Source organism: Aspergillus sydowii (assembly GCF_001890705.1).
Source record: "Aspergillus sydowii CBS 593.65 unplaced genomic scaffold ASPSYscaffold_4, whole genome shotgun sequence".
Classification (NCBI taxonomy): Eukaryota; Fungi; Ascomycota; class Eurotiomycetes; order Eurotiales; family Aspergillaceae; genus Aspergillus; species Aspergillus sydowii.
In genome coordinates, this window is record NW_024467862.1 from 840684 (window position 1) to 863865 (window position 23182).

The window sequence follows — 23182 nt, forward strand, 5'->3', positions numbered from 1 at the left end:
CATCAAACTGACCACGGGGACATAACGTGATAAATGCAAAAAGTGATATAGACATAGACATGAGTGCTTGTCATAATAATGATATGTAATTGTGTTCCTAATACCAAGACGCCTGTCCGTCATAAACTGCAGTGGGAGGTATGTTGCTAACCACGCTATGCAAAGCCTTGCGATGTAAACATTTCCGTGAGAATGGGTATCGTAAATAGAGGTGTCAAATATAAAATGTGATAAAAGGCCTCCAAAGTATGAAGAAGAAGCACTGGTGCTTGGTGTGTGGGGCGGTCAAACATAGTACACAACCCAATCAGTGTCCTACCAGCGGATCATAGCGTCGAAACCGGTTCGTAGCTTGTATGAATGCGACTTAGGCATCAGACAGATCGTAATCCTCATCAGTGTCACTGACTTCCTGCCCCGATCGGTTGACGACGATACGTCTACCTAGCTGATCATCTGGAAGACCATCGCGGGACGCACCAAAGTCAAGAACCTAGCGATAATCAGCTTGAGACGTTTAAAGCAACAAGGAATAAACAAACACTCACCTCGATGTAAGTCATGCCATCACGCTGCACTGCAGCAACGCACCTACGGTCATTAAACTTGACCTGCCATACTCCGCCAAGGTTTGTGAGAAGATCTCGAACACATTCTCCGGTTCGTACGTCCCACATCTTGAGAGTTCGGTCAGAGCCCGAGATAACTTTCTGCCCATCATGCTGGAAGCATGTGATCGCACCTGTATGAGCGCTCAACATACTCTTGCATTGGCCAGTCTCTGGGTCCCAGATTCGGAGAGTTGAGTCCGCGGCAGCCGAGACAAGACGATCGCAATTCAGGTCTAGAAGGCCGACAAGTGACGTGTGACCTTCCAAGTTGTAAAGAATTGAACCTGTCTCTAGGGACCACACCTTCACCATATTATCCATAGATCCACTTATGCAACGGTTCCGCTTATGGTCGAGAACCACGCTATACACTTTCAGTGAGTGGCCAGAAAGCCTGTGTAGTGTTTCCCCTGTAGATATCTTCCACACCCGCACTGTGCAGTCATAACTTCCGCTGACCAAGGTGTCTCCATGGGCTGCAATAGCGCGGACAGAATGTTGGTGGCCGGTCAAGACGCGGACAAAATACGGACAATCAGCATCGTCCACATGGGGTCCGCTTTGATAATAGCCGGGATCTCCTGATTGAGGGAGTTTCCAAACTCGTAAGTTTGAATCCCGAGAACCAGTAATGATTAACGGCTCCTTTGGCATCATTTCAGGAGTGCCGTCCGCTTTCTTTCCGACTTCAACAGGAAGAACGATTTGCAAACAGCGTACGGTTGAAGTATGGCCATGGAATATTTGTGTACATCTTGCCCTTTCGATGTCCCAGACGCGAACGGACCTATCGGTAGACCCGGAGACAAGAGTATTGCCATGATATTCAAGGGCCCAAACGCCACCTTCGTGACCTTCGAGAGTTGCCCTTAGGACACCTGTCTTCGTGTCATACACATTGATATTAGCGTCATCACTGCCAGTCAGAATCTTATCTGTATCGAATTGGAGGCATGTGACTACATGGCGGTCATGAGCACGGAAAGCAATGTGTCTTGGTTTTACGCCAGTTTTCATCCAGCCCTTGCGCACGGAGTAATGCCGCTGGTATAGGGATTTGTAGAGATGGAGTGCTCGAAGAGATGGAAGACCGATATCTGGGTACGGGATAGCCGCAGCTGCAGCGTTGGCAGCAGCATATGGCCCTTCCGTTAATGATACTTCTCTTCTCCAATCTGACGAATCGGATTGATCGGTGCCGCTAGATGAGATCTTTCGTTTCGCCAGTTTTCTGCTAGAAACTCGGGAAGCCTTCCTTTTCGGGCGTCGATTGAGAGACGACGATCTGTCACTTGGCCCGGCGAGTGGCGACAAAGCTGATCCAGAATCTGGGTCCGGCTTGATAAAGGGTGATAGACTGAGGTCCTTTTCGTAGTCTTCCACTCCGCTTGGAAACTGCCAGCCCCAACCTTCTCTAATAGCCCGGTGTAGCTCCCCCTCTGGAAGGATAAACCCATCCCTATCAAAGAGTTCTTTCCAGGACTTCTCGTCGGAATTGATGATGTGTCTCCACTTCTTTGACACTTGCGCAGCACGGCACATGGTTTGCGCATCGAAATATTTGACAATATTCAGGCTTAACTCGAGCGGAAGAAGTGTGATAAAGTCACATTTCAGGGCTGGATTGACAACGTCGGCGACAAAGTGCAACGTCGGCTTAGGACAGCGCTTTAGGAGTTGATACATGAGATATGTTTTCATCTCCTCCGGTATAGTGTCGAAAAAATCCACAACATTGGGTATGTCCATCAAGGACGAGGCACCAGGTGCTTTCGTATTGGGTGTCGAAACATTGGTGTTGCGTTCGGCAACCGCAGGCACAGGGGCAGCCGAAACCATCTTTCGTGAAGGGTCGATAAGCTGGGAATCAACGTGTTCGAAACTTGAATCCGTTTCATCTTCAGGTTCTTCAGCTGAGTCAAACGACGATTCCGCATGCAATGCGTTCATAGCTGCAACCGGTGACAAACTAGGACTGGGTAAGCACATATCCTGCGCAGCAACATTGTCAACAAGTGTCAGCTGTGAAGCCGAATCATGGGATCGATTTTGGGAAAGCGAGTCAGGGACATATTCTGTGTCCTGGCTCTCAGAAGCATCTAGGTCTTGTTGCCCCGAGTTTTCGTCTTCGGGTATTACTGAGTTGACAGGATCTGACACCGGAGGACGCCCAAATTGTCTGCTTCTCTCAGAAACGATAGTTCGGGTACGAGAAGGGTCTCTTCTTGTATGAAGGGTTGACAAGTCGCCTCGGGATTCGACTTCTGAAGACAACGGAGACCGAAGTAGGGTCTCTCTTCTGGGAAAGTTCGCGCTGTGAATTCGCCTCCGCGAAGCAATGCTCTCTTGAGAACTGAAACTGCTGTTTTCGGTCTCGGGTGTTGCCAGGCCGGCGGCTCTAGGGTAGGAAGGGGCGTTGCCATGGGTTCGAGTCGAACAAAGCAAAGGCTCTGATGGAATCCTACTTGACTGAGACCTCAAATTCCCTTGTCGAGCTTCTGTAAGCGATAAGGGTCGGCGCTTGGTGCTGGTTGGGAGAGGGGCAGGATGGTTCGAAACTCTCGGGACTGCGAACCGACGCGGTAGTTGGCCATCTTCGGAATTAAACGATGTGACTGATCGGACTACGCCATTTGACGCCTTCAAAGCATCGTTCTTTTCGGTTATCTAGATGCCACAGGTTAGATTTTATCTGTCAAAATGGAATGATAGTGTTGTATTCGTACCTCCTCTATAGTCGCCGTGGTATCATCGGGCTCGTTGAAGACCACGGACTTTCCGCCCAGATCAAACTTGATATTTTTCAAAGCCGATGGTGTGGGAGATGACGCCAGTGGGTACAGCTTAGGATCAAGTTCCCGGGCCGCTCGTGGTGGCTTGATAAACAACGGAGGGAAGGAGGTGGTAGTAGTTGTCGTGGTGGTAACGACAGTTGTTCGCGTTGCAGGGGCGAAGGAAAACTGGCCGATGGAACCAGAAGCTGCCCCTTGAATAAAACCGTCCTTGGGTTCGTTATCGTCCATTTTGTTGTTTTGTGCTTGCCGTTAAGCTGCGTTGGACTCTAGAGGTACACGGACGCGTCGGGAGGGTGACAGGAACGAAGAAAACAGTCGTGCCTATTAGATGTGTAGTATATGTCGCGCTAATATTCGACTTTTGCGTAAGAAAGTGGCTTGGAGCTGGTCGAAGCGGTTGGGAGGAGCCTATTCAAGGAAACAGGCGAGATGGGGGGGGGGCTGTCAGCACGATACTCCTCCGTACGCGGCCGTCAAGACCATCTGACTGCCCAAAGTGAAACGAAAACAGAGATCGTTAGAACATGGTCGTCACGGAGGTGTATTTTGAGAAGGCACAAAGGTCGGCAGTAGCGATGGCAGGAAAGCAGAAAAAGAAAACTCCCAGTGGCGTGCGCCGAACAAGGAGATGTTGGGCGGCGGAGACAATCGAGGGAGAGCTGGGGGTGGTTGGTTCCAGGTTGTGTCGGTCTCAGCAGCGTCGTACCGTACTGTCACCTGGCCGGACTAGCCCGATTTGGCGCCTCCCCGAGCGGCAACAGATCTAAGAAAGAGGGACCGCGAACGGGTCTGAATCTGAATCCTGTTAATTTGATAACTAGTTGATTCTGACGAGGAAGGACCGGAGATGATTATATAGAACAGAGAAACTTTGTATGTTTGGTTTTATGCTCATGCCAAAGAATGGGGCGAGAGCAAGGGCGCAAGCGAAAATCTCAGCAGGGCCGCGTGGGATCAGAATTTGCCGTTAAGAGTATGAATCTCGTCTCGTGAATACCACACTCGGCGCTAAGTAGAATTATCCCACCAAAGCGCGAAGAGCTCAGTCACTACAGGGAAACAGAAAACAGATATTACATGACTACCATTACTACTCAAATGCAATAAAAGCATTGAAGGACTCTTTGCACATCCTCAACACGACTCTTCAACCCCTCGGATACCATTTCTTCCAAGGGAGGCAAAGGGCGTCATGTGATACGTCATGTCTGACAAGAAAGATACAAGAACGTAGCATAATATTCTAAGAAGTGACTTAACATAGTTTGTACATGGAGAATAACGAGCTATATGGTATGATTGTACGGACTCGCAGCTGCAACAATTGGCTGAAATCACGTGCGATAGTGGGGTTATATCTCCAGTATCTTTGCGGCGGAGAGGAGTTCGAATTTCAAACCGACCGTTGCAACTTGGCGATTTGTCGGAACCGGCTGGCAGGATGCGTTCCTTATTCAAAGAAGATGCCATATATTTCCCAGAGAGCACAAATCCACAGTGAAAAAAGTCGGAGGGATGGATATTTCCAAGTTCGCGGCTGTTGGCCTTGTGAGGAAGACTGAGAGCGCGCGAAAAGATCAAAATGCGGGGAAGGCCCATAAGAACGGGTCTGTGTTTAAGAACTGTTTTTGTCTGTCTTAGCCGACCACAGCGGCCTCTGGGCACTTCCCCAGCTCCATAGACCTTTGGTAGATAGCTAATAATGTCTTTGTCATTTATTCTGGTGTGTTGAAGTGGAAATGGCGTCACAGTTGTGTTGCCTGAGGGTGCAGAGGTATTTGATCCTTCAGGCTATTCCGCCCCATAGTTATCCATGCCTTCACCGGTCCGCAGCGCTTCTATATTTAGTGCCCTCTGAACCTCAGAAGTTAAAGCTAGTGATGACAGTTGCCCCAAAAAAAATGTTAAGAATCAAATTAATAACATAAAGAACCTGATCTGACTTGCTTAAAGAATCAAATAATCCATGTCCAGCCTCGCCTAATATGCAGTATTGGGAGTAATGTAAATTTATTCAGTAAACCTGATGTCGTCTCCAACTATGGATAAATATTTTGTTATAGTAATTGTGATCAGTGCAAGAACTGTCAAAAAGCACAAGGCCAAGAAAATTTAGAGTGGAATCAAGGAAATCAGTGGAGAAAAGAGAGAGAACAAATCAGAACCTTGCAAGCCAAGCGATCGAGAACAACTAGGGACAGAGAAGATCAAACGATGGCAGGTGTTTGTTGGCATTTGTACGGCACCGAGTAGAGGGGGCTGAGAATCAAACAGATACCATTCAGTCCATTGAAAGCCTGCCCGCGTCCGCGAAAGCAAGACACGATAGCGGTTCCAACTCCCGTGACCGAACTTTGCATTTCCATCGTGCCTCAATTCTCCCCTTTATCCATCCACTTCCGAAGGCTATCTTGATCGCCATTTTTGCTTGCTACTTAGGATTAGTCCGGCGACAGCGAGCTTTCGCTCGCCCTTTCCTCTGAAATGGTCAGGATCAAATTTACTGGACCGCCCATGGCAGCCCGGTCACAGCTTGCTCAGCCTTGCGGCCTCTTGCCATCGAACGGCACGACGCCAGCTTCTTCTCCAGTGATTGAGTCTCGAGCTGCGATGGATGGCCTGGACGCGTTAAGTGCGGAGGAAAACCGCGTTCTGCAGCAGCAACAAAGTCTGGAGATGGTCAAGATCATGCTCCACGTATCCGTTAGTTCCCCGAACTTTCCGGTTGCACCACCAACTAATTGGTTTTAATATGTAGTTCGGAACTCTCTTTTATCTTAGGTTAGTTTGAAACCCTCTGCGGGGCGCCGGTATTATCTTAGTGACCACGTCTGACCCGTCGCGCTAAGAGAATTCTTACCACTCCAATGCTTTGACGATCGCGATCTCAGAGAGGCGCAAAAGCAGCAGAAGTTCTCTTATCGCGAGTTCATAGATAACAGTCCCATCTCAAAAGGCCTCAATGGGGTTGCTGATGACTCTTTTGGGAAAGCTAAGAGAGGACAGCCTTTAAAGATCATTCTCCGCGGCTCCGAACCGAAGGCAGATATGATAATTAACGTTCTTGTAGGTCTCCTGATTAACCGCGCGCTTCGAATGTACTTACTGACCGATACAGGAAACCGGCATTTTTGACGCTCTCAGTAAGAGTGTCCTCGAGGCGGTCCAACTCACGATCATCGCCGACAAGGAAGCGCCTGACAATGTCCTTGAGTCGTATACCTTCTCATTCAGGTATACTGATGGATTAGGCGACATAAATAGACGTTTGAAGACGTTGTCAATAGAGCCGTGTGGCTATGTTGCCGACATGAAGTCCGCTCAGACAGCCAGAGTGGGATTAGAAACCATCGTCCGGCGCTTGATAACCCTGAGCGCTTTCCTTCCAACTCTCCCAAGTCTGTTGGCCCTGCAGTTTTGGCTGTTGGATTGCTGCTGACGAATATAGACAAACGAACACTCGGTGTCCACCTCTTCTACACTGAGGATTGCCCCCCTGATTACGAGCCGCCTGGTTTCAACGGTGCAAGAGACGGAACTATCAACTATCCGCTAACTGAAAATTGGAGACGAGAATCTCAGGCATGCGGTAAAATGGAAAGCGGATCGCATACGTACGTATCATCCGTCCAATTCGTTAGCTACCGCTGACGGGTTTAGTGTCGGGCTTAAAGTCACCTCGCTCAAATGGACTGGGCCAGAACCAGAAGATTCAGAGCCTATACCACCGATACCTACAGACATCGAATACAAAGACACCGTGCCCCGAGCTGAGGACATTGGCTTTGAAGATGAAGAGAGCAAGCTGCGATCCTCCCAGATCGAGGGTATGTTTACCTCGGCCTCTACCTATTTTGTGGATAAGTACTGATTAATCGCCCTTTGCGAAGTAGGAAGCTCTCAAGAAGCAACACAGGACGTTGTTGAACGAGAAAGACTACGGATGATGATGCCTGTAAGGGAAACCATAGGTTTCAACACCTTGGAGCTTTGTTAACTGACCACGCCAAATTAGTCCCAGGAAGAGCCCTCCTCGGAAAGTAATTTGATTCCTACACAGCCCGTTAAGCAAACGCCTATTCCGGAAGCTGAGAGCGTGGAAGTAGCGAGACCGAGCCCGAAATTCGCTCTTGGGGGAGAGAAGATTGCAGAATTGCGCAAGACTTCCCAAAATTCAGCCCAAAGGCGTTCGGGGCCGGCTGCTATTAGATGCCAATGTGACTGGACGGGAGAGGAAGAAGACATGGTGAGCGAGGAACTACGTTTCATACCCATAGAAGCCGTGCTAAGTCTTTCAGATTGTGTGTAGCTTTTGCAATACGCAGCAACACCGACTTTGCTATGGCTACGTGGGTGTGTATAATCATTCGGTTCCTGACATCCACGCATGCTACCGCTGCCTGCTTGAACCAAACGAAAGTCAGATTCTCAACAGCTTGGGCAACATTATTCTAGCTCGAAAGACTCTGAAGATCGTCTCAGAAGTAGGAATCCTAGGCTCTGCACAGGAATTCTGTGAGAAAACACGTAAGAAGCACCGAATATTGGTTGGATAGCCGCACCCTAACTGCCATACAGACTGCAGTCCACCGGCCTTTGCCCGGGTCAAGGAATTTCTAAAGAGGAAGGCAATCATGCAACCAACACCCGGATACAAACCCAAGGAATGCATTCGTAAAGGCCTGCCTACATTTATTGTCCCCGAAAAACCAAAGGTTCGCGAGATAATTCAACGGGATATCATGAATCCTATGGTGAAGATCGAACACCACGTAAGTAGTCCAAGTCTCATGCTGATATTCCTTCCCCTGCTTCGTGCTAAAAAGAAACGCCGCAGTACACAATACGATATTTCACTGGTCCTCTCGAGGCGCATCGCCCGCCAGCCACCAGCGATGCTGACGGCTTGAGCAATCAAAACTCTCAAAACAGTGTCGTAACAGCGGTGAAGAACAGCCAAGACGACCAATTAAGGACAACGAAAGATACTCGCGACGATGAGTCTCAGGAATTGGGTACACCGCAACGAGCCCTCAGCTCTCGACGTCGTACAAGATCGTCCAACGTCGTTAGTGTCATCGAGGACAGCCAATCCACCGACAACAGCACACCACAAAGGTCCACTCGCAAACGAACCAGGTCCTCGCAAGTTGGCCCCGAACCGGTACGCCCAGTCACGCCATCACACTCAACAGCTTCGGACAATGAAGTAGACACGGACAAGCCTCGACGCAGCAGCCGCAAGAGGCGCAAAATCAGCAACTACTCCAAGCTCATTGACGTTGGCGCGGAGACGAGTGGGAACGAATAATAATCTGGCGAGTTACCACATACAGCATGTTCGAACGCACATGCCATATGAGGTTAATGGCATGTTAACTAGAGCATTCTGCATGTTCGCCAGGAGCGGGTCTGTTTCACATTTCCCGACGGTTTCATGTTCGGGCTGAACTTGACCGGGTGGTCCATACTTTGCACGGAAGGGCAATTCGGCGAAACGAGACAAGCACGGACTACGGGGTCAGGGTCAAGCCGTAAACATAGTCACAGGTACCGGGGTACAAAGATGCTTTGTCGCAAGATTCCAAAAGCCACAACAAGAAGCACCATACAAATAATCGACGTTTACCGCAACTTATTGAAGGAAGGGCTGGGTTTCCAGTCCAAGGTTTAGTTCAAGGTCCAAGGTTCAAATTTCACTTTCAACGGCGGGGGGAGCGTGCATGCAAAAGTTATCAATATTTTTATGAGATGCATACATATCAATCTAGGTGGGTCTGTTTTCATTAATCCAGTCTTGTACACAATTTCTTTGTTTCCACTTTCAACTCGGCGCCATAACCATTATCTAGTTCTAGTTAGTGGCTTAATAGCCTAAAACTCTGGGTTAGACTAATGGATGGAGTCGTCTAACTAAGTATGCTTTCGGAGAAAAAGATCTCGTAAATCGAGTCCCGGTTCCAACCCCTCGGAGTCAGAGTCGGAGAATTCGTATGTGATGAGTCGTATGCAGGATTTGGAGTCGACCATCGTCGGGCAGGGCAGGGCAAGACAGGCAGAACTGGGATGGTAAAAGGCAAAACTAAGCAACTGGCGTGTGTTGAGGCAGCGGAAGCCCTGACTCTGTCTCAGGCCGGGTGTGGGCTGGGCAGGATTGATTCCCGTCATACCTACTCGAGTATGTAGTGAACGAGTGATGATGTTTTCGTTTCTCTTCTCTTCTCTTCCTTCCGCTATTCGTATGCCGGGTGGGTGTGTCATAGTAGCTCGTTGAATTGACTTCATACAGAGTATACACGAAATGACGAAACTCGAACCAAGCACGTAAACAAACGATCAAGAGCTATTGAGGAAGGTCCACAAACCTGTACCATGTAGATGGGTGAAGCTAGCCTGGCGATCATCGGAATCTTGTCAATCCACAATGTCAATCCATCAAGGCGGCGAGGAGCAAGACAAGGCAGAGTGACAGCTTGAAGTCGATGATGTTTTTGATCCTCGCACCAAATGAGATAGATCATGATCAGCAGTAGATAGATCGTAAAGGGTTAGCGCGCCCTCGCGTCGTCGAACAAATCAGCAACGCCGATTGCATGCAGTGTGTGAAACCGCCGTGGACAAACGCAGGGGGTGCTGCAGTAGCGCAAATGCCAGGCGTTGTGGCAGCGGCTGGTGGCTTCTAGGTTGTTTCGTCGCAGGCGCCGACCTGACATGACATGTCCAATTATAGCCGTGGAGCATGGGGGTTGCTGTTGGTTTCCGCCTTGGTCTCGAGGAATCCTCCGCTGCGTTGCACATCGACTCACAGAGCAGGGCACTGCTGCGCTGCGCGAAATATCGGGTTTTTCCGTTGGAGTGCTGACTTTGACACCCTTCCTGACGAATTTTGACTGCTTCAAAGTTTCCTCAGGATAGGGTTCACTTTCATTTCATTCGCCCCTCTCTTCCCCGTAAATCAGCGCCAGACTATCTTCAATAGTCCAGCACATCACCCCCAGCAACCACAGCGACGGGACAGAGACAATTGGCAGTCAAACTCAAAAAAGCCAAAACGCTGTCAACCCCCAAAGGCACAAGCCGGGGGCGTACTGCAGGCGTCATGATTGGGGGGTGATGATTTCTAATTGTTGGATGGAGACGATGGTCGACTATTGAATCGAATCAATAATCGAGAATTCTGGGCTCCAACCACTCCACCTTCGTCCCGAGGCCGGCGATCAGCAGTGTTTTGTGCGCGTCTATTGGCAGAAAAAGGGGGGCCTCACGAACGAAGGAGTTAGACTACCAACTGGAGGTTCTTGAAGACGTCGCCCTCCCGCGGGATCTGGTTCGAATTCGATCGAGTGGGAGACTGGAGTGCGAGCAGAACTCGTGGAGACCACGAATTTACGAGAGCTAACCACCCCCTTTTGCTGGCGGATAATGGATTGGTTCTTCGCTTCATGTGAGGATGTCGTATTATTATTCGGTTCTTCATGTTAGGTGCAAATTTCTCTGTTCGCTTGCATCTGCATCTCTTAAAATTGTACAGGGGTGTCGGGAAAGGGGAGATTGCTTGTGTCGCGTGGCTCGGATGCACGTGTTGAGCCTGTATCCCTGCGCTGTAGCCCGTGTCTATGATCGAGGTCTGTGAACGACCGAACGTCAAAGGCTCAAAGGCTCAAAGGCTCTGAGACGGAGAACTGGAGAGCAAGCTCAAAGTTTCACCTTTTGGCCTCGGTTTCAAAAGTCAAAAGCAGAGGCTAAGTGTGCAGTTGACGCGCATTCGAGGCGGGCGAACCCACCGTCTGACAGACACCATCCTGGTACAGCCCACTTCTCGGCAGAGATAGCAGCGGTGTCGCCGGCCCAGGCCTGATCTTGACGAATCCCCGGGTGTCACAAAGCGAGCTGATCCCGCGTCTGTCCCTGGCTCGCTGCCGCTGAAACTCGCGTTGTGCATGTGTCCGGTTCCTGTTTGTCGACGGAGCACACCCCGGAGAAGACGCGGCCTCCATGACCACGGTAAAAACACTCGTCCAATTGTCGCAGCATCGGGGGCTGTCATCCACAGTGTGCCCATCAGTCACTGCGGCTTGCTTGCCGATGAACAGGATCCAGGAACAGCTTCGAAAGGGCGATGATCGATGCTCCACCAGACTCCAGCGGCGGGCATTCATCGCGGATCGGCTGCTTCAGGTGCTTCCACCGGCCATTGTCTATTGATAGACTAGCCTCCTAGCCAATGTCGATACTCGATTCCGATCTGGGGGTTTGGCTTCGAGGCCGGTCGAAAGTTTGATCGCCCCTTAGAAACATAACACCCACTCTGTCAAATCGATAGCCAGCGAGCGGTCTTCGGTTATGTACTAGTCTGCCCCTTGGGTCGCCGAACCACGGCTCTCGACAGCTGGAGATGGAAGGGCACAGCAGGATTCAGGCTGGGGTGGACATGGTTGGGGTGATAATGATTGGCGGCCCGTGCAATTATTGCCAGGAACGTCACGATGGTGTTGCCAAAGAGTGGACACGCTCTTGAGTCTGAGGAGTGCACTGTGCACGGGCGGATCGGGCTTGATTTTGAATAATTAAATTGGACATTTAGTCGATGACCGGTCCCTGGCTGTTGGATGTCTGCTTATCCACTTAACCTCTTAAAACCACCTGTGCTGCTGTTGTTCCTCCGCGTTTTCCACCTTCTTCTCTCTCCTTTCCGCTCGCTCTCCTGTTCCTGTCGCTCTTTAGTGCTTCTCGTCCTCGCTCTCGTCCTGAGCGTCTCTTGTCACGAACAAACCACCACACGATCTTTACATCTTCAATTTACTTCCGAAATTGGCAATTTACACACCGTTTTGGCGCTGACGCCAGCCGTCTCTATCCGTCCAATTCAGCGACTCCCGCCGTGTGGGGAAGGCTTCTCTTTTTCGGGTGAAACAAACAACCCGAACCACTTTTCCACAGCACTCGAGCTATCTATCTTTAATAAATACCGAACGAACGACAAACAACGACGTATGACTACACTTCTCTAGGAGGATTGTGAACGGCACGAACCATTTTACGAAAAGTATCCACTGGGCTTCGCTGACGGCGGAAGATCTCACCATGCCGCATAAATCTTTCCACATCCCACTGCGGACCTCCAGCATGAAACCACACTCCAGCGACGGCAGCAACCGGAAGGAGCACAAGTCTCGGTCTATCCCCAAGGCCCAACGAATACTCGGAACAACCGGCATCGCCGTTGACAACGATTACCATAAACGCCCCGACCGAAGGACAAGCCGAAGCGCGAGTTATCTGAACGCGCCGGAGACAGAACAGAACCCCAACACGGAAGAAAATGGACTACAGCCCCCAAATCTCCGTGTGCGCGCGTCGTCACCACTGTTAGGCCAAGATAATCGCGACTCCCGTAATCCGACAGCTCCGCTGGTTCAGCTGTCAAGGAAGCTACATCTATCTCCCTCGTCCTCCGGGCTGTATTCTCGGTATAGTACGAAGGACGCACCGGCTGAGCCAAGCACAAGCCCTGGCCAGGACCATGGCGAGAACATGGAGGACCAGGAAGCCCCAGATAGCGGATTGAACCCAGGGTTCAAACAACCAAAGGGGCCAATGAAGGACTCGAAACGGAAACCACGACCCCCAAGGATCGACCTCTCTTTGCTGTTCCCCAAACCACAAAATAACTCTACACCTCTTCTATCTCCGCAGCGCATGGTGTCCTCACCGTCTGCTCTTTCTATGACCTCGGAATATCCTACGTTAAAGCCGCACAACTCGGAAAGCCATCTCGGGAAGAGACTCACCAAGTCTCCACCACGACCCAGGGCATCAAGCCGCCCAGAGGAGACTCAACAAACGCTCAACGGCATTTTGAATTCATCGCTTTTACAGGACACTCCCCCGGTATGGAGCAATCCTTCGTTGGAGAAGACGGTGAGGACTAGTGAGATGGACTTGGCGCTGCAAAAGGATCTTGATGCCCAACCAACTCCACGGTCCACGGAACGCGCCCTGTACAGCCAAATGAACTTCAGCCTGCGCGGTAGGCCTCAGACTCAGCGCAGCGACTCGAGGTCATTTCTATCGGCTAGGTCTGGGGAATCGGCACATTCGTCCCAGAGAACTCTACGCGAGGCGACGTCGTCCAGGTCCCTAAACAAGGGCCCTACCATGTCTAAAAAGAGCAGTAAAAGCACACTGAAGAACACTGATTTGAACAAATCTAGCGTGCTTTGCCTTTCCTCCTCTGAAGATGAAGATGATGAGCCGCAGCCTTTGTTGAAGCCTCCATTCAGAACAAGCAGAAACAAGAGGGACAGTGTCAGCACGTACGGGGGATATGACGCTGAGATATGTACTGCTGCTGCCGCGCAAGCGACTAGAGGGACATTACGAAGTGTAGAACGCCCTTCCTCGAGTCAGACTCAAAGTTCACGATCAAGTTCAAAATACCTTAATCCTCAGCAAGACTCTAATGCTTCGATACCGCGAAAACCCTCGCTGGCGGCCGGAAGTAATCAATCACGCCGTTCAAGCGGTGTTCCCGCCATCTTCGAGCCCGACTTTCTTCACGGCGATCCTATTTTTGAGAACCAGAGCCACGTTCGGGCAAGAACTCCAACTATGTCTCAGCGAGAGATGAACAGAAGAAGCCGCGTTATGGCTGTGACGAGACAGGAAGAGCGCCTACTTGAAGTGATGAGACTGCGACATGGCAAGATGACCCCGAGCATTTTCAACGAACATGTTGAACCCGATCGCCGTTCGGTGGTATCAGGCCTCTCAGTGCCTTCTCGAGATTCGTTCTACTGCTCTGATACCTCGTTCCTACGCCTCAGCCCTGGCATCCCTCCTTCGGTACCAGCACCGCCGCTTCCGCCCTCGTATTATCAGAACAAGGGTGCTCCCACCACGCATGGCACAGGGTCTGATACTGAAGATAAGACCACAACTTCAGCCCCATCGCCGCGAGCGAGTGTCTCCTCAAAAAGCCTCCCTTCTCCTGCCACCAGTGCCACATCTCCTCTCACTCCAACTCTACCTATTCACCGCTTTTCGCCCTTGCCGTCCCAAAAGCCTCCACCCCAACGGCCCCCACCTCCCGTCCCTGAAGTTCAGAGAAACCACTCAAGGAGGCGGACGGATAGCAGCGGAGCCATTGCGCTTGAGGATCCCGCGGAAGATCCAAGTGAGGGCAGCGAATTTCCTCCCTGGGCATTGGGATGGACCACTGAGGGCAGCCACTTGACGGCTGTGCACTGATCATCGTCATAGTCCGTCCGCACTTTCGTTTACTCTTAGGCCACTGTGTCTACCTTTCTTTATCTCATTTTGTCACACCATTCACACAGTCACTCTCTCTACTTATTAGCATATTTCTACTATCTGTTGGCGGTATTTTCTTATTGTTTTTTATATCCACGACGTGTTGCTTTGGTTACCTGATTCCCATTTACTGCATGGATTGGCTTTTTGGCTGCATATTTCGGATGTGGGAGTTTCGGATAGCGATATGGAAGATTAGAATAATTAATGTGTATAACGGAGCTTTGCTCGAGTTCTCTCAAGAATCAACAGTTCTTCATAGTGTCTGCCCGAGAACCGGAATTGCCCTTTCCTTGCATAGCAAGCTTGGAAACTTCGAGGACATGGCTTCCGCTCCGTCAAGCTTCAGCGACCCGGTGGAAGGCAAAAACAGACAACAATGCCAGATGTCGTCATACCATTACCGGCGGTGGCATGGACAAGAATAAAAGCAAAGCAAGGGCAAAAGATACGCATAAGAGCCCAACTGCTTTCCAGACCATGGTGGCTGGGGCAGGAATCAGAATACGAAACGTGTGCAGCTTGTTTCAAAGACACAGGCTGTTGCCCCAATCGATCCATGGCTCACACTCGAGGGCGATGTTGACTGTGTCGATCCCTCCTGCTTTGGGTGGTTGGGCTTTGAGTTGGCCCAGCCCAGCCCAGCCGGCCTCAGGCCTGGCCTGACGTCAGGACACCCAATGACGAACCGCAAATGCTTCCCGCTAAATCCAGGGGAAAATCGACCGTCGCCTGATCCGCGTGATTTTCAGAGTCACACCGCCCAGGTAAAGCCAGCCCCGAGGTGGACGAGAGTAAGACTGGACGACTCTACTTCCAGCCGTTCGCACGCACACTTCTGCATGAAATAACCCAGCGCGCTAGCTGTTACCCCCTGTTAGAACACTGGTGAACTTCAGTGTCTTGTTCTCATCTTTGTTTCCACTATTCAAGCCATTTAGCGTGTCAGTTGGGAGGACACAGCTATCAATTAATATGGGGGAAAGTGTCCAGCGACGGTCGTCTGGGCCGGGGGCCGAGGCAGGTTGGAAGCACGCTTCTTGGATCCTGGTGAGTTCAGGAGAGACCGAAACACAGAACGCATCGCCTGCGGACCCGAATTGTATTGGAGTAGGCTAACCTCGATTGTCATGTAGTTGACGGTTCAATACACAACATTTGTGCTCGTGAGTCTTTCTGCGGCCCTCTATGCCAACGTTTTCAGCGTGAATGCTTGACTGACTCCCGTCACGCCCACAGTTGGTACACTACTCTCGAATGATGCCACCAGTGGGTGGCAAGCGGTATCTCACATCGACCGCTGTTTTCTTTAACGAAGTGGTGAAACTCGCCGTTTCCCTGACGCTGGCGCTATATGAAGTTTCGAAATCGGCACCTCCCTCCGTTCCCGCCACTTCCCTCCTCTCCACCCTCGCTGCGGCCGTGTTTTCCGGCGATAGTTGGAAATTAGCGATCCCAGCTTCTCTTTATACTTTGGCGAATTCGTTGCAATATATTGCGCTCTCGAATCTGCCGGCAGCGACCTTCCAGGCGTCGTACCAGTTGAAGATCGTCGTCAGTTCTGTGTTTGGTGCTGCATTGCTGGGTAGGAGTATTCCATTGCGGAAGTGGGCGTTCATGCTCTTGCTTCTAGGAGGTGTTGCTCTTGTTCTTGTTCCCATTAGTAACTCGGAGGAGCTTTTGCTTGAGAACGCGGCGAAACACTTCGATTTTCCTCGGTCTTTGGAGGAGTGGAAGACAGTTAAGCAGGGGCAGAATTTGCATAAGCGTTCTGCTACTTATGAGGGTATTGAGGAAGATATCCTTACCGCGACTCCGTCCATGGACCGTGCTGTCGGCGTCCTCGCTACGCTTGGGTCTTGTGCAGCTTCTGGTCTCTCCGGGGTATACTTTGAAAAAGTGGTGCGGGATAGTGCGCATTCCACATCCCTCTGGGTTCGCAACGTGCAGATTGCGGTCTACTCGGTCTTCCCTGCGCTATTTATTGGTGTGATTTTCTTGGATGGCGAGAAGATTGCCAATGGTGGAGTGTTTGACGGTTACAACTGGGTGGTTTGGACTACGATTATTGTGCAAGCCATTGGAGGGATTGCAGCTCCGTTCTTTGCTGGACCGGCCTTTGCAGATGCTAGGAACGTTGCGTCGGCTACTACGATAATCCTGACATCGTTGGGTAGCGTTTGGCTTTTCGAATTCGAGCCAACTATGACCGTACGTTCACTACTTTGTGGAAAAGTTTTCGTCCCGGACTATGCTAATCTAACTGTAGTATCTCTTCGGTACCTTTGCGGTCCTTGTGGCTACCTACCTCTCTGAGCTTCCAAGTTCAGATGCCAAGCGACCACCTCCGATTCGCATCGGGCGTTACGAAAAAGAGAGCATGAGCGATGAAACGTCTCCTGCTTCTTCGTCGCCTAAAGAGATCTCAATTAAGCTTCCGTCAACGCCATTTTTGAATGCGGGCGTCTCAACCTCAAGGCCCACATCACCCGGTATTACCAGGTCGGGGGCCTCGCGATCTGCAAGCGGAGGTTACTTCTAAGGCCTTCACGATTTACTTGACATTGACGATACGGTTACGAGAATCCGACTGATTGTGTTGATAACCAACCTTGCATTAGCTTCCTGATTGGGTGTGTGGGACGAAAGTGAGACAAGAATGCATAGGACTCGTGCGCTTGTTCCATTACTTTTGCCTGCATATGCGGCGATCTGTACCGCTGAAATCTACTACTATACCCTTTGATTGACTGCTGCTCTGAATGATAGAGCAGACCTACTAGCGTTTGATTTTCGAAAAAAATTGATTATATCTTAGTTGCTGGATCAACTTTCCTGCTTCGCTCTGGTTTATTTGAACTTGTCTGCCACCTATTCTAACCTTTGGAGGCTAGACATATTCAATTGGTCTTATTGTTGGCGTTTTATATACAGTCCACGTGCCCGCAGGTGACCTGCTTTTCGTAGATGTTGTAGAACCCGCTTCGTCCCCCATCCTCTCACTTTCGCTGTATCGATGCCCATTCCATCATAATCCCAATGACACCACACCAGACCGATCTCTAACCATCATGAGACGAAGAGTCAACAAACCCTTCTCCATTCCCCGCCAGGACACCGGCACTGGTCAATCCTGGCGACGCCAGGCCGGGGCAGAAGGGTCGTTTCAGTTCCCAGCATCTCCCCAATCACACTCCAACAGCTTGATTGACGAGAAACTCATCGAGGGATCACAGGTATCATCATCGTCGTCATCCGTTTTCCGTAAACCTTATAGGCAGAACAATGGAAGCCTGTCATACCAACCTCGTTCCGATACTCAATTGCCTGTTCTGTCCACGTCCATACAGCAGGATGAAGTGTTTGAGGATGAGGATGTGCAACTTGATGCTTTTGGTGAGATTATCAGTATCCTACTATATATACCTCAAGGGTTGAAGACAGATGTCTAACTTTTAGGCTCGTATGCTTTTTAGACCTTGAACTGCTTGCCCAGTCAGATGGAAAAGCGAATAATTATCAGCAGCCATTGGTTTCTTCATATCATCGACAAGTGGAGCCGGCGAAACAGGTTTCTCGCTTCTTTAATGGTGAGTTCATATACAAATAGTGCCTAAGTGACTATCAAAGGCGCTAAATCTGTGTTTTATTTTATAGAGCTTGAGCTAATTTTGACCATAGGCCTGCATGACACGCCCCATCGAAGTATACCCTCGAATTCATCGGATATCGATACAAGAGAAGTCTCGAGCCCCTTAGCGCGGATTCAAAATGAGAGGACGACCGGAGTATTCCGAAATCGCGATCGAGATCTTGGTGGGAATCTGTCTCAGTCATATTCCATTGGAGTGGACGAGCGATATGTCGAGCCCAGTACTGATTTTCCAGCCTCACACCATGGCCCGAGCAACCCGTTTCAAGACATACCTGTCTCTGTTCGAGGCATTGTGCTCTTGTCGGTCCGTGAGCTACCGGACAACTACCGTTCGTTGTTCCATTTCCCTGTTTTCAACGCTGTGCAGTCCAAGTGCTTCCAAGCTATCTACAAAAGTGATGACAATGTAGTGTTAGCTGCCCCGACTGGGAGTGGTAAGACGGTCGTTATGGAGCTGGCAATTTGCCGCCTGCTTAATACCCTTAAAGACGAGCAATTCAAAGTCGTTTACCAGGCTCCGACGAAGTCCCTTTGCTCTGAGAGGTTTCGTGACTGGAGCCGAAAGTTCCAATTACTTGGGCTCCAATGTGCCGAGCTTACAGGTGATACCGATCATTCTCAGTTAAGGAATGTCCAGAATAGCCAGATTATCGTAACCACTCCAGAGAAGTGGGATAGCATGACGCGGAAGTGGAAGGATCATGCCCGACTTATGCAGCTCGTCAAGCTCTTCCTCATTGACGAAGTTCATACACTCAAAGAGGCCCGTGGTGCTACTTTAGAAGCGGTTGTATCCCGCATGAAAACGATTGGGTCCAATGTACGTCTTGTTGCATTAAGCGCCACTATCCCGAACTCTGAAGACATTGCAACTTGGTTAGGTAGGAATGCCACTAGTCAACACGTTCCAGCACACAGAGAACATTTCGGCGAGGAGTTTCGTCCGGTGAAGCTGCAGAAATTTGTTTATGGATACCAGTCCCATAGCAATGACTTTGCGTTCGACAAGCTGCTAAACTCAAAGTAAGCACTCAGCCTTTCTGCATATAGACACAGGCTCACCGTTGAATTATAGACTTTCTGATGTCATTGGAACACATTCAGCGAAGAAGCCCATCATGATCTTTTGCTGTACCAGAAATTCTGCAGTCACTACGGCAAAGGAGCTTGCACGGCTGTGGTCTAAGTCTAACCACCCTGCGCGGCTATGGAAGGGACCAAGTAAGCCGATGCCGGTTTGCAACGCTGACCTGAAGAGTGAGTGCGACGCTAACCAGCTGTATTTATGCTGACATTATTTCCGGACAGCAACAACAGCTGCGGGTGTCGCATTCCACCATGCTGGCCTTGAACCTGCAGACCGGAATCAAGTCGAGAACGGGTATATTGAAGGCAAGATAAGTATCATATGTTGTACTTCAACCCTCGCTATCGGCGTCAATCTCCCCTGCCATCTAGCTATTATCAAAAACACTGTAGGATGGCAAGACGGTTGCTGCCAGGAGTACTCTGACCTCGAAGTAATGCAGATGCTCGGTCGTGCCGGCCGACCACAATTTGACGACACCGCAACCGCGGTAATTCTGACTAGAAAGGAAAGGGTCCATCACTATGAAAAGCTCGTATCTGGATCTGAGAGTCTCGAGAGCTGCTTGCACCTTAATTTGATTGACCACCTGAATGCCGAGATAGGACTCGGCAATGTAACCAGTCTGGACTCCGCTACTACCTGGCTGGCGGGTACGTTCCTGTTTGTGAGGCTAAGAAGAAACCCGACACACTATAAACTCAAGGAGGGGGCCAACCGGGACGACGAGGATGAAATGCTTCGCCAGATTTGCGAAAAGGATATCAAACTTCTCCAGGAATGTGACCTAGTTGCGTCTAGCACCCTCAAGTCCACGCCATTCGGAGAAGCCATGGCACGGTATTATATACGATTCGAGACAATGAAAACGCTTCTTGCGTTGAAGCCGCAGTCAGGCGTGGCGGAGATTGTAAGCAGAGCGCCTGAACCCTTGCAATGAAAGTTAGACTGATACGCCACAGCTTGCAGCTATATCCCAGGCCGAGGAATTCCGCGACGTGCGCCTCAAGGCAGGAGAGAAGTCAGTGTATAAGCAGATAAACCGCTCAAGTGACCTCACTTACCCTATCAATGTCGACATCGCGCGCCCCGCTCACAAGATATCCCTCCTTATCCAGTCCGAACTAGGTGCTGTCGAGTTTCCGAGCAACGAGCAGTTTCAGAAACATAAGTTCACCTTTCAGCAGGACAAGAACTTTGTATTCTCCCATGTTAATCGTCTAATTCGATGTGTGATTGACTGCCAGGTTCACCTGGGAGATTCGGTGACAATCCGAAATGCGTTGGAACTCGCCAGGAGCTTAGCGGCAAGGGTTTGGGATAGCTCACCCCTTCAGATGAAGCAGATTGAGCAGGTGGGTGCGGTTGCGGTGAGGAAATTAGTGGCAGCTGGAATCGATAGTATAGAAGCCCTTGAAGGCACCGAGCCGCACTGCATCGACATGGCACTGAGCAAGAATCCACCATTTGGAGTAAAATTGCGAAGCCGTCTCGAGGAATTCCCAAAGTTACGTGTATCGGTGAAGATGACGGGCAAGGTATGAGGTGCTTAGAAGCTTGCTGGAAATTGCTAACATACACAAGGACGTCAAACCCGGCCGTCTGGTCACAGTGCGCTTCAAAGCAGAGATCGCATTCATGAACGAGAAATGTCCGAGCTTCTTCCAGAGGCGGCCGGTTTATGTTTGTTTCGTTGCTGAGACTTCTGACGGCAGACTGATCGACTTTCGACGTTTGAGGTACACAAATGACCGAAGTTGTTTTTCGACGGTACGGTATGCTGATGACATCTAGCGCAACCAAGCTGCAAAAGAACTATGAGATATCTTTAAGCGGAGAATTGAAGCAACATAATCAATACATAATTTGCCATGTTATGTGTGATGAAATCGGTCTGCTCAGCCCTGCCTCAGCGTGTCCTTTGTTACTAACAAACTGAAGCGGCAACCTCACGATGTGCAACGTTGAAACCGATTCTTCCAAAACAACCTGAATGTAGCGGGAAAGCTCAACAGAACCAGTATAATGGGGAAATTCCGACCCCAGAGCCTTACAACAATGAACCATCCAATAAGCTTAAACGGTTCGATACTGATGACTTGTTATTCGGGGAGTTGTTGAACTCAGGTAGTCGTACCTAGCTCTGTACCGTATACGGAATGAGTCTGACTGGAATGCAGATATTCTGGACGACTGGCATGATGAGAAAGCAGAGTGCCAACCAATGGCACCCTCTAAAACCACAGTGTACCAAAAAATAACATCACAGAGCGAAGGCACCAAACCAGGCGTTTCGACAAAGGCCGATGTCAGCGTCGATTGGGAACCCAGAAGGCTGGATAACGGTAAATGGGCATGCAATCATAAGTGTAAAGACAAGACCTCGTAAGGAACTAGAGTCATCTTGGGAATTAAGTGCTAAACCCAGCAGGTGCAAGCATTACTGTTGTCGCGAGGGCTTGAGCAACCCGCCAAAGGCCTCGAGGAAGAAGTCTGACGGGGCTCATGCTGATGCAACAGGACCTAACCAGCTGACCCTGTCACCAAGTATACCAAAGAGTGATTCGAGACCCTTTACGCACCAGAAAAAAAGCAAGAGCAGCCAGCAGCAGTCATCCCAGCTGAAGACTCCCAGCACGGATAACCCTATCTCTCTTATCGCGGATTCCTCAAGCGACTATGGTGACGAGAGCTTTGACGACTTGCCCTCGCCGTCGGAGTTTTTCGGAAATGTCGTAAGCTCGTTGGACCACGATTCACAAAAAGCCCCGGGCATTTCCAAAACCAGTCACAACCCGCTTGAGCTCGGAGACAACTGGATCGATGCTGATGAGGTCTCATTCCCGGGGCGTCCGACCTTGGTGGACTCACCTTCGACAAATTATGGCTCTACTAAGACTTGTCTAGTCGATCTTGTAAGCCCCGAGCCACAGAAATTGTGTTCCATCTATCCACAATCGGACGGCTTTAGGGGACAAAAGCGAAAGCTGACTGATAGAAGCGACATCGACAATGACGACAACAAGAGAGCAAAAACCCTCGAAGAGCCAGATTGTGTTAAAAAGGACTCGCCCAAAAAAGGAGAGAAAGGATTTACAGAAGGAAATGAAGCTAAAACCTCGCAGATGTGTGACATACCTGTTGTTTGTCCTGTACCGACAGACTGGGAAGGAATTGACCCGGCCCTGCTGAACGATTTCAAGGATATAATTGATTTCTTCTAACTGTTTGCAATTTGAGAATAATGGCTTTGCTCACTAAGATAATGACGGAGTTATCTGAGTTCGCGTTTGCTATGTTAAAGATGCTTGAAACTGCAATGGAATTTCTACATCCAATTGAAAGAACCTGACGGGCAGTAGAGCTCATAAAATTGATTCACTTAGCTACTACTGGGAGTGTCAGACATACCAACTACCTATCTGTGTGCTTTATTTGTGAACATATTCTAACCCTAGAAGATTCGACCCTGTTCCGAGATAAAAACGCGTGATTTAAGTGAGTGAGTGAATATCCCAGTCACGCCCCAACAGAGCAGAGTCTTATGCAGGTGCAGCCTCTTCCCAGCAAAAGTGCTGCTTCGGGTATCTGAGGCTTGTCGTTTTGTTTCTTCCCCTTCATCCTCTAGTGATCTCCTTCTCTCCTATCTCTACATAAACTCTATCCACCTTCTGCCTTGATTTATCAGGATAACCACCACGAGGTCAACACGACCAAAGCA

The 23182-nt window shown here is 49.9% G+C and overlaps 4 protein-coding genes across 4 annotated transcripts; 3 read left to right on the forward strand and 1 right to left on the reverse strand.

The window, feature by feature from the left end:
- Positions 1-245: 245 nt before the first annotated feature.
- Positions 246-3782, reverse strand: ASPSYDRAFT_882554 (F-box/WD repeat-containing protein). Its single transcript, XM_040851987.1, has 3 exons — positions 3338-3782; positions 549-3278; positions 246-493 (listed from the first exon to the last, which is right to left on the reverse strand). The coding sequence occupies exons 1-3, from the start codon at positions 3632-3634 to the stop codon at positions 368-370; spliced, it is 3153 nt and encodes a 1050-aa protein (XP_040703411.1). The 5' UTR covers positions 3635-3782; the 3' UTR covers positions 246-367.
- A 2108-nt stretch (positions 3783-5890) lies between these two features.
- Positions 5891-8717, forward strand: ASPSYDRAFT_57174 (putative meiosis specific protein Hop1; the record flags this gene model as incomplete). The annotated part of the gene is made up of 11 exons (XM_040849332.1): positions 5891-6109; positions 6165-6187; positions 6256-6472; positions 6525-6804; positions 6855-7020; positions 7067-7233; positions 7297-7361; positions 7422-7652; positions 7705-7933; positions 7985-8178; positions 8244-8717. The coding sequence occupies 11 exons, from the start codon at positions 5891-5893 to the stop codon at positions 8715-8717; spliced, it is 2265 nt and encodes a 754-aa protein (XP_040703412.1).
- A 3773-nt stretch (positions 8718-12490) lies between these two features.
- ASPSYDRAFT_148797 (uncharacterized protein) lies at positions 12491-17261 on the forward strand (the record flags this gene model as incomplete). The annotated part of the gene is made up of 5 exons (XM_040841841.1): positions 12491-14647; positions 15584-15769; positions 15856-15885; positions 15959-16930; positions 16989-17261. The coding sequence occupies 5 exons, from the start codon at positions 12491-12493 to the stop codon at positions 17259-17261; spliced, it is 3618 nt and encodes a 1205-aa protein (XP_040703413.1).
- Positions 17262-17790: 529 nt separating this feature from the next.
- ASPSYDRAFT_88521 (putative DEAD/DEAH box DNA helicase (Mer3)) lies at positions 17791-22685 on the forward strand (the record flags this gene model as incomplete). The annotated part of the gene is made up of 11 exons (XM_040852018.1): positions 17791-18115; positions 18196-18309; positions 18401-19397; positions 19450-19631; positions 19683-20371; positions 20424-20999; positions 21046-21200; positions 21256-21353; positions 21403-21588; positions 21642-21846; positions 21893-22685. 11 exons carry the CDS (start codon positions 17791-17793, stop codon positions 22683-22685), a joined length of 4320 nt encoding a protein of 1439 aa, XP_040703414.1.
- Between the last annotated feature and the right edge of the window lie 497 nt (positions 22686-23182).

Excerpts from the sequence above, each read along its gene's own strand:
- ASPSYDRAFT_882554 (XM_040851987.1), bottom strand. The coding sequence starts at position 3,634 with ATGGACGATAACGAACCCAAGGACGGTTTTATTCAAGGGGCAGCTTCT. Across the intron at positions 3,279-3,337 it reads CCACGGCGACTATAGAGGAG|ATAACCGAAAAGAACGATGC; the intron begins GTACGAATACAA and ends TGTGGCATCTAG. Across the intron at positions 494-548 it reads ATGGCATGACTTACATCGAG|GTTCTTGACTTTGGTGCGTC; the intron begins GTGAGTGTTTGT and ends GATTATCGCTAG.